This window comes from Ambystoma mexicanum, chromosome 12 (assembly GCF_040938575.1).
Source record: "Ambystoma mexicanum isolate Mex_15411 chromosome 12, UKY_AmexF1_1, whole genome shotgun sequence".
Lineage (NCBI taxonomy): Eukaryota > Metazoa > Chordata > Amphibia > Caudata > Ambystomatidae > Ambystoma > Ambystoma mexicanum.
In genome coordinates, this window is record NC_090936.1 from 447,938,825 (window position 1) to 447,952,265 (window position 13,441).

Sequence of the window (13,441 nt, forward strand, 5' to 3'; positions counted from 1 at the left end):
GCTGCCAGGCAGGGCGCACTTTCACCGACACCATCAACCACGAGCTAATGCTCTGGCTCGGGGAAGAGAAAATCCGAGAACCCGGCTAAGCTTCTGGATAGGTCCCGGTCGATCTCAAAGGGATCAGCCGAGGGGGAGCAAGGCGGTGACCCCTCCCCAAGGTGAAGGCCTCAAGCGCGCCCAAGGTGGTGAAGGCATTGATTCACCCAGTGAAGGCCTCTATTAAGGGAGTCGCAGCGGCCCTGGCGAAGCCTGTGGGGGCTAACCCAGTGGAGGTGACCTCGGGGCCCAGAGTTTCCCTGCCGCCACGGAGGGAATCCTCTTTTCAGCCCATCGATAAGACCCCCGTGAAGACCCCGGTGGAAAAAGAGGGGGGAGGGGCGGTGGCCGTCACGGACATGGATACAGCCTCTGAAGAGGAACTGGTTGAAGTCGTGAAGGGCCTCAACAAGAGGTACGAGGTGGTCCGGGCCCACGGGGGCAACCCCGAGGAGGCGGACGAAGAGAGCGACAGTGGCACCGACGAGACTCCCGTGGAGGAGCAACCTTCGCACATGTCGCAGCCAGCGCCCGAGCCTCAAGACAACTCGGTGGCCATTTTGATGGCAATCCAAACCTTATGCATGGAGATGAGGCTAGATTGCCCCTCACCCAAACGGACGACCCAACGGAACCGAGCCCATCGGGAAGCCCTCCAAACAAGCGGAGGAGAGTTCACCCCCCCCCCCTGCCTTTCCAGCCCTCGCAGCCCACTCAGCCTTCACCACCTTCCCCTGAGCCTAGGGATGACACAGGAACAGATACGGCTACGATGGGGACAGATGACGACTGTGGTGACGACGGGATGGGCCTTCCATCACCACTCCCTTGGGCCTCCCCGCCCGACGAAATCGTCTCCTTCCACACCATGATTGCCAGGGCATCTCAACTTTTTGAGCTCTGCCCTGAGGAACAGAAAAAGGAAGGTTTCCTCTATCAGCGGCGCGAGGCCAAGAGGAAGACTGTCCTTGCGGTACCTTTGACGACATCTGGGAGGAGGGACTTGCTCTTCTGAAGAACCCGTCCACGACGCCTGCCAAGAGGGACCGGTATGAGAAGTAGTACCGGGTCCCCGATTCCGCCCCTTTGTGCCTTAGGGCACAGCCGACCCCGGTCATCTCGGCGGCGGCCAAGAAGGTGGGGGCGTCATCTTCAACTTCGACCTCCCCACCTGACGGCAAGGGAAAGAAGCTAGATGCCATGGGACGACGAGTCTTCTCGTCTGCGGCAATGACAATTAAGGCGGCCAACGCCCTGGCGATTGTGGCCCGCTACGACAGGGAGCTGTGGTACAAGATCGCTCCCCTGCTGGACTTCCTACCGGACGACAAGAGGTTGAGGCCCTGGAGATACTCGGGAAGGTGAGGTGGCATTGGACCACGCCATAACGGTGGCCACGGATATCGCTGACATCGGATTCTGCCAGTTGGGCAACAGTGTTTGCCTTTGATGGCGGGAATGGGTCAAGGCAACTGATTTCTGCCAGGACGTGCAAACCAGAGTTTTGGACATGCCCTTCGACGGGAACAACCTGTTTGGGAAAACAGTGGATGAGTCCCTTCAGGCCATAAAGACCGACACAGGGACGGCTCGGGCCTTGGGAGTGTTGCAGCAACGACGGCCACCCTTTCGGAACGCCGGAGGCAGACAGGGTGCCTCCTAGGGATCCGGCAGCGGCTCCTCGACGTACCGCCAGGCGGCCCACTCCTCATCGCAGGAGGCCTACAGAGGACGCAGGAGGATCTCGTTGTCGCCAAGGTGGCCTCCAAGCAGGACTGAACCGGCTGTAGCGTCGGGCCCCCACCGGAGCACCCCGGTGGGAGGCCGGCTGGCGAAGTTCGTCAGCATTTGGGAGTCCATCTCCACCGACCGTTGGGTGTTGGATGCCCTGGCCCGCGGACACATTCTCGAATTTCTAAAGTGCCCCCGCATTCCTCCCGTGGCCAGGAAGGAAAATAAAGTCCCTCAACTGCTGTTAGAAGTAAGGGCGATGCTCAAGAAAGATGCCATCGAGCTCGTCCCGAAGAGGCTCCGGAGTATACTCAAGGTACTTCCTCATCAGAAAGAAGACAGGCGGTTGGCGCCCCTTCCTGGATCTGCGGCGGTTGTCAGCTCCGAGGGTGTTTACCAAGTGCCTTACACCAGTGGCGGCGCGGCTGCACCTGCGGGGGATCCACGTCTATGCCTATCTGGACGATTGGCTCATCCGGGCAAGGACAAGAGAACTCGCCGTCGAACACACAGCCAGAGACATTACAGCTTCTCACGGACCTGGGATTCTCCAACTACTCGAAATCCCACCTAGTCCCGTCGCAGGTCGCACTGTTTCTGGGAGCCAAGCTCAATACAGTGGCGCGATTGGCCTCGCCGTTGGAGGAAAGGACGAAGGCCATCTTGGGCAAGGTGCAGCGCCTGCTGGCCACGGACATGGCCAGGGTGATATCCATCAAGTCCCTACTCGGAATGATGTCCTCATGCATCTACCTGGTGCGCCTGTGCAGGCTATGGATGCGCCCTCTACAAGAGTTCCTCGACACCTGTTGAATACAAGTGACAGGCAGCTTCGAGGACAGGATCCCGCTCAACAAGGCTTTCCACCAAGCGATCTGATGGTGGGGCACCCGCACGCATCTCGCGGCGGGCAAGGACTTTCAGACCCCGGTACATCAGAAGCCGGTGGCGACGGACGTCCTCCCTGGAGGGATGGGGAGCGCACATCGGAGATCTGCACACGAGAGGCCTTTGGCTCCCGGAGGAGAGGTTGCTCCACATAAACATCCTGGAGCTCCAAGAAATGTTCTGGGCCCTCGGGTCATTTCTCCCGTCCCTCAAGGGCAAGGTGGTGAGGATCTTCACTGACAACACCACCACAATGTTCTACATCTGGATGCAGGGAGGTACCAAATCCCCTGCCTTGTCGAGGGAGGCCCAGGATCTGTGGCACTGGACCGTCGCCCAGGGGATGTTTCTGGTGCCCTTCCATCTAGCAGGAATAAAGAACGTCATCGCCGACGCACTCTGCAGGGAGCTACACTCGTGCCACAAGTGGGAGTTGCGTCAGGATCAAGTGGATCGACTTTTCCAACAAGGGGGCAAACCCCATATCGACCTGTTTGAGACGGCGACGAACTCCATGTGACAGAGGTTCGTCAGCAGGTTTCCCCAGCCAAGGAGCATGGGCAATGCTTTCTCGTTGCCATGGGACGGCCTGTTCCTGTATGCGTTCCCTCTGTTGCCGTTGCTGCTCCGACTCATCAACCAACTCAAGAGGTCCCGGTGCAGGATGATCCTCGTCGCACCGGCGTGGCCGAGACAGATCTGGTTCCCGGACCTTCTGGACTTGTCAGCGTCCCCCCCAGTCAGACTGTCGACGGACTTCCACCTCAACGAGCCCTTGGTGTTGCCAGTTTTCTTCCCGTCGCCTTTGTCGCCGGCCGAGAGGACTTTGCACTCGCTGGATGTGGCTAGAGCGCTGAAGTTCTAGGTGGACCGCACGAAGAGTTTTCGGAAGACATCACAGCTTTTTGTAAACTTTGGACCTGTGAATCAAGTGAAGGCCCTCTTGAAGGCTTCCATTTCCAGATGGCTCTCCGGCTGCATCATGCACTGTCATCGGTTGGCAAACCGACCGTTGCCCGACCATGAGCCTATTCGACCAGAGCGATCGCTGCTACTACGGCGTTCTTGTCTGGTGTGCCCCTGCTGGACATCTGCAGGGCTGCTATGTGGAGGTCGACGCACACCTTAACGAAATTCTACTGCGTCGACCGGGATTCCAGGGAGGAGTCCAGATTCGGCCAAGCAGTGCTGCGCAACCTGCTCGCCTGAAGGTGGGCCTGGAGAGGAGGTAAGAGTTGCTTAATGTTGAGTTTATGTAATGCTTAATGTTGAGCCTTGCTGTTGAGTTGTGCATGTGTGTACTGCCAATTATTCTTATATTCATGAGCATGTGAATCCATGCCAGACCCCATGCTGGAGAAGGAACAAGTTACTTACCTGTAACTGTTGTTCTCCAGCATGGGTCTGGCATGGATTCACATGCGAACCCTCCCTCCTACCCCTCTGCGGCTCTTCACTTGGTCATACTGCCACTTTACGTGCTACCAAATCTGAGGATGGCTGCCAGGGGCGGGGCTTAGGGAGAGGGCAGTCATTGGCTGGGGGCAGTATGACCCAGAGACCAGTGATTAGTTACTACTAAGAAAGACAGATCAGAATCAAAACTGATACTGATTTTTTTTTTCTTCTTTACAGAGGATTCCCAGCCTGACGACGGGGAATATTTATGAGCATGTGAATCCATGCCAGACCCATGCTGGAGAACAACAGTTACAGGTAAGTAACTTGTTCCTTATCCACGACTGTCGGTGGTTTAGTCTTCATCCTTTCATCGACTACTTCTGGACTTATGCCGAAGACTACAGATTTCAGTGACTGGTGCTTCGGTCGACAGTCGACCGCGTGGCCTCGGCCCTCCAGACAGGCCTATACAGAAGGGAGAGTGGACCCCAGGGTTTTGATTCTTTGTAGAATGCATTTCCTTCCCCCCCTCTTTTCCATTCTGGTCTTGCTGTCGCTTTTCACCCCAGCTATGGAGAGGGCACCTTTTAAGTTTTGCCCGTCCTGCAACGGCAAATACCCATGGAAGGACACTCACCGAAGGTGTAACAAGTGTCTGCCTCGTGATCACGACGAGCGATCCTGCAAGTCTTGCCAACTTTTTAGCGTCCAAAGACACTAAAAGATCGGCGGACGAAGCAGTGGGCGGCCTACGCCATGCAGGCCGAGAGAGGTTCCCCCGTTGGTGCAGACGCCTTGTTTGACGCGGATTCAAGCGGCAGCCATGGCTCCGATGTGGAGGCTATTGACTCTCAGCGGAACCTGCGGTTCCGAAGTGCGCGTCCCCGACAGGCAGGCCACCGGTGCTGCTATGTGGATACAAGATCCCAGCGACAGGGGCACACCCGCGCCACAAAAGGTAAAGCACTCAACCAGCCATAGATGCCAACAGGCCCGTCAAAGGTTTTGAGGCCCACCGATCCTCATGATCGGCCCCCTCCCCGCAACCGTTGTCATAGCATGCGTCCGGGCATACCCATGAGGGCGTCAATACCAAACACAAGAGCACTGATGCGCCTCATAAAAATGCATCAGCCCCAAAGGTTTTGGCAGCGCCACAAACCTCGACAGGTACGTCAAACACTCCCCGATCTGCCGGAGCTACGCAAGAGTCTCGCAGCCATTGTTTCGGCGGCAAATAAACCTAAAGACATGCCGAAATGTCAACAGGAGTATTCAGAAGAGTCACTGCCCCTCTGGTTATGGCTAACAAATCCCGACCTCCTAAGGATCCCTGTCCTCTAGTAGAGCCCTTGCCCCTCCCTCCACCTCTTTCCAGACCCCTCTGGTTCATCTCTATGGACCAGAGTTTGGTTTGAAGGTTATATGGACTACCTTTCAAAGTTTGTTGAATTCTCTGAGAAATGTATTACCCCAAAAAGATGTAGGGAGGAGGATTCCTGCCCTACTCTTTCAAAAGTACAAAAACATTCAAGCACATTTCCCTACAAAGAGGTTTAAAATTCTTAGAACCTGAAGAACTATGAGGACCCCTATGGTCAGGAAGATGATCCTTTTCAGGAGACACCAGACCAGTGCCCAGACTGGGGTCCGGAACAGCCGGCAGAGGAAGCGCCATGGCTTTCCCCCACTACAGCTCCATAGCCAGACACCCTTTGTCTAGGCGCTCCCTCCTTGCCTCCTCAGAGGCAAGCCTCACCCATTGACGACCAAATGGCCTTTAATGCAATCCTAAAGAGGGCTACAGACCATTTTCAGATTATCACACAAGCAGTAGTACAGGACACACTTTGTGGAAGACATCTTAAAAGAGAAACCCCCCACAAGTCAGGTGATACCATTACTTAACTCTATCAAAAAGCACCTCACACCCTCATTGTTGTCCCCATCTCTTACAAGAGCGGTCAACCCTCAAGTAGAGAAGTTTTTTGCCCCTCCCCTTCAGACCCGCTGTACATTTGGGGCATGCAAATGCAGAATCCCTGGTAGTCACTACTACCAAAAAGAGGGCCGGAGTGCCATTGTCAATGGCAGAGGCATCACCAGACAAGGACTGTAAAAAGTTGTATGCCCTCGGAAACCGCATCACTATGTCAGCTGCATATTCCACTAGGATTAGCAATAACGCTACACTGCTGGCAAGTTATAGTGATGTACAATGGAACTTACTTCAGGAGGGCCTACAAGAAGTCCCGGAACTGGTACAATCACGCCTGCTGTCAGTTGTCTCAGAAGGGAGACAAGTCAACCAAAATATCCTGAAGAACAGCTTTGATGCAGCTGAAACAGCGGGCCGGGCCCTCGCCCAGGATGCCCTTCTTAAAAGGCACGCCTGGCTCAAGAATTCAGGCTTTAAGCCTGAGACACAGGCATCCATTATAAAAAAAACAGTGGAGGAGACTAATTGGTTTGGGAAGGCAGTAGATGATGCCTTACAAACGGCAAAGAAGGAGCATGAGACACTTCTAAATCAAATTACAGCAAGACCCTATCAAAAGCGAGAAGGTAACTCTCGCCGTTCCTTTCGTGGGCAATCCTTCTCACATTCCCCCACAAGCAGTATGGGACAGGGAGTGCGCCATGGTCATCTGGATAGGGCACAACTGCCACAACTGCCATAGGTCAATACCAACAAAGGGGTCAGCGAAGAGGCAAAGGCAGGGGTAGGAACTCCACCCCAAGATGCTCCCCGACCTCTGCTCAAAAACGACTCGCCAGTTCGTGTCCCCTCCCGTGCCTCCCCGGGCGGGGGACAAATAACATCTTTCCTTCACGCATGGGAGGGGGTCACTTCAGACCAGTGGGTGCTGAAGAGCGTTGCCCACGGTTATTGTATCTAGTTCAGCTGGCCGCTTCGATACCGTCCACCAACATCTAGACGTTATCACCAGAACACCTGAAAAATCTACTACACGAGGTGACGATCCTTCAAGAAAAGGGTGCCTTCAAAGTTGTCCCCTTGCATGGGGCGCATGCACGTTTGCGCATGCGCCCCATGCAAGAGTGGCTCACCAGCCAATGATGTCAAGGCAGCGGACAATGGGACAATCTAGTGGTTGTCTCGGCAGCCCTTGTTCTCGCTATGCTGTGGTGGTCGAGGGAAAACCTCTTGCAGGGGAAAACCTTTACCAGCCCTGCAATAGAAGCCACTCTCACCACGGACGCATCTCTCATGGGGTTGGGGAGGGACCTCACCTCCTTCATCACACGGCGCACCGCGTTTGGTCCACAGCAGTAGCAGCCAACCATATAAACATGTTTGAATTGTTAGCAGTGTTCAAAGCCAGACACAACTACAGTGAAAGACCGTAACAGACGTCGACAGCACCACGGCCATGAATTACCTGAACAAACAGGGCAGCATGCACTCTCCAGGGCTATCCAAACTGTCTCAAAACATATGGAAGTGTGTTCTCAAACACAAGATGTTCCTCCTGTCTCAACACGTTCCAGGGGAACTCGGTCTTCTAGCAGAGGTACTCTGCAGAGACTTCCCTCTGCCCCACAGGGTATGAATGGTAATTACACAGAGACATTGTCTCCTAAGTCTTCGCAGAATGGGGCTTCCCAGAGATTGACTTGTTCACAACTCTAGAGAAAGCTCAATGCCCAGATTATGCCTCCAGGTACCCGCAGAACCGCTCCAAGGGAACGGATTCTGGATAACATGGTCAGGGGAATTTGGCTACGCTCATCCCCCCCCCCAATTCCCCTACTGAGCAAGATGGTGCACAAGATTCTCCAGGAACCAGTCGCTATGATTCTGATGACCCCAATGTGGGCTCGCCAACCCTGGTTTTCTCATCTGATGGCAATGTCGGCCTCCCCTGCGAGGAAGCTGCCATGCCTGTACAACATGCCATCACAAGACAATGGGGAGACTTTACATAAATGCCTGCGAACTCAAAACTTGGCAGCCTGGCTCCTGAAGTTGTAGAGTTCGGATACACCTCCACCTCCCTCAAAGATGCATGGACATACTTAAAGAAGCACGAAAACCAAACGCCAGACACTGCTACTCCAGCAAATGGAAACACTTTGTGATCTGGTGCAGTTTTTTAAAAGCAGCAATCCTATTGAATGCTCACCAACACATGTACCTAACTCGCTTGCTAGATTCAGGCTTGGTTTTCAATTTCTTAAAAGTCCACTTAGCTGCACTTTCGGCTCACACCACATCTCATGAAAGGGTTTTGTGGTGGAAAATTCTTGTCATCAAGGCTTTCATGGAGGGGGTTAAAAGACTTCATCTCCCAATCTCCAACCCAGCTCCCGGATGGGACCTAAATGTGTTATTAACTACACTAATGGGATCTCCATTTGAACCTATGCATAAACCGAGCCTTAAGGCTCTCACTTACAAAACCGCCTTCTTGGTGGCAGTCACTTCAATAAGAAGTTGGTGAACTGTAGACTCGTTCACTCCTAGACCCATTTGTCACGATTCCCAAAGAAAAAGTAGTCCTGCGCACTCGCCCACGATTTGCGCCTACATTTATTTCAACATTCCATGTCAACCAATCAATAGAGCTACCCACTTGTTTCCAGAATCCCAATACCGTGGCGGAAAGGTCTCCACACGCTTGATGTGAGGAGAGCTGTCATCTACTATCTGGAAAAGACTAAACCACTTGGAAAGACAAACCAGTTTTTATTTCAGTGGCAGCTGGTAGAGAAGGGGAATCCTGTCTTTAAATCAGCGATTTCAAGGTGGATCGTAAACTGCATCACACTGTTACTCTTGACAAGAGAGATCTGCACTTCGTCTAGAGCACACTAGTCTGGGCACTGGGGCTTCCATAGCATTCATTGCAAATGTTCCCCTCGAGTCCATTTGTAAAGCGGCAACCTGGAGTTCTGTACACACCTTTACAAAACACTACTGCCAGTGTTTTAAGTGGGGTAAGAAATTGAGGGGGGGCCCTCGTTTGGGGGCATGGCCTAAAAGTGCACAAATCATGGTAAGGTGCGCAAACAAATGTATAAATGTATGTGAGCATTTGTTTGTATGCGTTCTACTATGGTTTGTGTACTTTTCAAGCCATTTTTTATAAACGTAGCAATGTTACATATTTGTTTATAAAAGGTGGCTTGAAAAGTGCACAAACCATAGTAAGTTACGCACACTTGTGTGCTTAACTTACTATGGTTTGTGTACTTTTCAAGCCACCTTTTATAAAAATAGACATTTGTAACATATTTCTATGTTTCTAAAAGATGGCTTGACACGTTAACAATTCAAGGCATCTTTTATAAAGCTTTGCCAACAGAGAAAGGCGCCTCGGGCTCAGTGATCTCTGCTCAGAGCAGATGGATCAGAGCCCGAGGCGTCTTTCACCCTCTGCGAACCCGCAGGCTTCGTGATTTAATCTGCATATTAGATCATGGAGCCCGCGGGTTTGCGGAGGGTCAGTGACCTGGCGAGGGCAAACAAATGGACAGTAACTTCCTCTGATGACCCTGATGAGGGGTCCTCAGAGGAAGTTACATTGACTGACAGAAGTGCTGCCAGCCTCAGTCACTGTGGCTGGCTGGCACTTCTGTCAGCTTGCCCGACATAATGTCGGGCGCATCTCCCGTCGCGGCTGCGGGCGAGGCGGGGTAATGCGGCCCGCCAATGTTGTGCGAGCTCAGCTCCACTTTCTGGAGACTGCCGGGGCCCCAGCCCACTTAAAGCACTGACTACTGCCTGGTTACACACGCTAGGTCTGATTCTCAGGTGGTACAAGTAGTACGAAGACATCTTTACTACTGTCCCTTCACACATCCCACCACCATCTCTGGATACTGCTCACAAGTCTATGCACAGCATGTGATTCTAATCAGATTCACAAGCATCAAAAGACCTGCATTACTTACTGTAATAGCATTTCTGATAATTGTATCTGCTTGGATTCACATGCACCCACTGTTCCTCCCCGCTTGGAGTAGAAGGAACATGGAGATGTTACTCCTTTCTCTCTCTGTACTCGCAATAGTAATAAGGCTCCCTCACGGCAGAATAAACACAACCGGAGGGACCTCGACGCGTGAGGGATTTTGGGTAAACTACAAGCCACGTTAGGGATAGTGTTACAAGCAGGCCCATGTCGACGTCCCCCTTTCGAGTCATGAAAGATGAGATGCAATACTCTGCAATTACCACTAGATGTCGGACTATGCCCAGCATGTCAATCTAAGCCAGAAGTCTTCAAACTGTGGGCCGCATCCCAGGGGGGCCGCCAGAGCCCAGCATGAAATGTAAAAAAAAATATATATTTTTTTTTTTTTAGATTGGAGGAAATGAGAAGGGGCAGCTCACATGGTCAGACTGGGCCATAAAACGATCTTGGGCACCAATGAAAAAATGGCCAGCAGTTGCAAATGGATATTCAGTGTTTAGTCACAGACTTTGAATAGTACCCAAAGGGTTGTTTTTTGTTCAAATGTAAACAAATGGTGATATTTAAAGAATATTGATTCAGCAACAATGGTCAAAACTACTAGCTGCATAGTGAAGTAACTCCTCAAACTGGCCCACATTCGCCAACAAAGTGTCCCATTTTTACTGGCCTACACTAGCATTTTGCATTTTTGGTACAGTCATCGCCCTACTGCCCTATAGGCCAGTCCAAGCCTGCCGGCTCATCCATAATGGGTGAGGGGGCGTCCACCCACTGGCCACCTCACCCATTATGGAGGAGCCAGCCCAGTGAAACACTGAGCAGTCCCTCAGCTGCTTCTTCCAGCTGAGTGCGTGCTCCTGGGCTGGCTGAACTGTCAAAGGGAAACTCTGTTTGCCTTTGACAGTTCATTTCCCTAGCCGCACATGATCACTGAGCCATGCAATGCTGGGGGTGTTTTGCTTCGCCAGCCTTGCATAGCTAATTGGAAATGCTGGCTGGGGCACTGCATGTATGTATGTGCAAGGGGGTGCTCCAGCGCCTCCTCGCACATACGGGCAGAGCAACCTGGAGTGGGGCATTTTAGCAACCACGCGAGGTAAGTTTATGACGATTTATTTTTTATTTAAATGTGTGTATGCTTGTGTTATGGGACTGTCGTGGGAGCAGGATGGGCGGAAGCAGTGGGATAGTGGTGGGAGTAGGGTGGGGAGAGCCCAGGGTCTGTACTAGGAGTAGGGTGTGGTGACGGCACTCAAAAGTTCATAGCAATTTCTACATACTGTCCATCTGGCACTTTTGGGGGGGCCCGGCCTGCCCAAACTTTGCTCAGTGAGGGGCGGGGGGCCAGGCCAAAAAAGTTTGAAGACCACTGATCTAAGCAGATACAATCATCAGAAATGCAATTACAGTAGGAAATGCATGTCATGTGTATGTTATTGGTTTACTTCAAACGAGGATGTACAATCAAAGTGCTGACTTAAAAAAATAGGTCTTTTAAAATGGTTATTGCGTCCCTGGTACACAGAATGGAATTCTGCCCTAAGAGTGATATTACTAAGACTTATGAAAGCCTTGGAAGATGAATGTATACTATTTGAAAGGATACAAAGGTGATATTGAGTGCAAAGAATACATACCTGTGGTTGAGTCCCAAAGCACAGAGAAACGGGGAGACTTCATGAGACTTCCTCCTGTCACTGCAGTCCCTTTTTTACCTTGCAGTCCTATTGTGGCCGTATGACTCCTGGCACATTGGCTGGACTTCAAGTCACCATAGAAAACTGAGGAACCAGCTATCCCTTCCTTTGACCCGGCAGGCATATAGGAGCCACGAGTCCTTTAGCATACCCTGAAGGCTTGCTGCCCTGTGCCAATGGAAGTCTGAGGAAGACGTTTGCTTTGCATAAGTTATGTAGCCTCGTACCCTGAACACATGACTGAGCGATTATTCCCCTAACGATGATCTATTTTTAATTTGAGACTGACCTGGTAAAGTACAGCTGTACAAGGGTGGCACTAGAAGAGACATTTTCGACAATTGCTCTTATGCGGTTAGGATTAAGTTGCATGCCTTGCCAACTTGGCTGTGACCCACAGAACTTGATCTGTATCCAATCCCAATTAACAAAAAGATTTGTCGAACTTCCGAGCCTTGACCGTTTCCCAGGATGTTGTCTCAGAGGACCCTTGTGCCTGAGACAGAGTGCCCAACATGTAGCAGTCCCCATTGCCAGTCACATTTGTACACTCTAGCGTTAAGTAACTACATACCGACTCATTCTTTTTATTTATTTTTTTAAATCATCCCACCCTGTGTCTTCAGAGGCCAACTGTACCAGGCTTGCCTGCACCACCGAGGAACTCTAATCCAGCTGACCTATACGGGTCGCCAAGAGTACCAGAGCCACATCCAGGCGACCAGCTTCCGCAGCATCCCCACTTCACTGTGCAGGTAATCTGAAGCCCTTACTTGTTCTCCCACTTTCGTCTTGGCTCGTGAAGCTTTAAAAGATGTTCTGCACATTCAAGGATCCGCAAGTCTCTGAAAAAGCAGTCCTGTCCACCTGGTGTATTGCTTGAATATATTTTACATATTTGATATGGAACAATTGTCAGGTTATCCACGTCTTGTGTTAAATCAGTGACACAAGTGTTTGGGATAAAGCAGTACTTTTCCACAATGCAATGAGTATGTTGGCCCATTTGGCACCTCCCCAGTAGGGGTGTGCATTGGAAAGGTTCTGGAGATGGGTGGAGGGGTGGGGGGGTCACCAAATTACTTGGCATACTTTTTAAAACCATTGGACAACCAGAAATGTTAAGACATTTTGATCATATATAGAAAATGTATTTTCCATCATGGACACAAATATTGTAGTAGCGGAGGGGTATTGATGATCAACTGCATATTGGCATGGTGCATCCCAGTGGTGTTTAATGCGGTAGGGCTTCAGACTCTTTGAGAAATGCATCTAGAACTTGGAGACGTTGTATGAATATCAGACTTTCAACAAAATGGACATTATTATGAGCGACTGTGTCCAGTAATCTATGTATTAAAATAGTTGTGCTAGGTATAGTGCCTTGCACGTTTACGGCAAGATCTAGCCCAGTATGGATTTGTTATATTTGGTGTGCTGCCCGAAAACAACCGATTTTGCTTTCCAAAAGTACCGTATTGCCTGCAAGTAAGCTGAGAGCCTTCTAGAAGTGGAAACTCCCAATTTTTTAAGATCCTGGCTAGTTCATGGTGGGTCACCACTCAAGCTTTCATTAAAAATCCTTTGCACAATCGTGTCGGAGTGGTAATGAAAGATGATGCAGAAAACCACAGTTCTAAAATATCTCGTATCTCAAGTAAACTTTCTCCAGCATGGGGTCCAACATGGATTCACACACTGTGTTCCCTGTCGTCAGACTGGGACTCCTTGGTAAAA

The 13,441-nt window shown here is 51.2% G+C and overlaps 1 protein-coding gene across 2 annotated transcripts in view; it reads left to right on the forward strand.

The window, feature by feature from the left end:
• Nucleotides 1–13,441, forward strand: part of CECR2 (CECR2 histone acetyl-lysine reader) — a 513,194-nt gene that overhangs the window by 427,990 nt on the left and 71,763 nt on the right. For both annotated transcript variants that reach the window (XM_069628656.1, XM_069628657.1), the window contains one exon: nucleotides 12,328–12,456. In XM_069628656.1, the coding sequence (XP_069484757.1) occupies nucleotides 12,328–12,456 (129 nt within the window). The remainder of the gene's footprint in view (nucleotides 1–12,327; nucleotides 12,457–13,441) is intronic.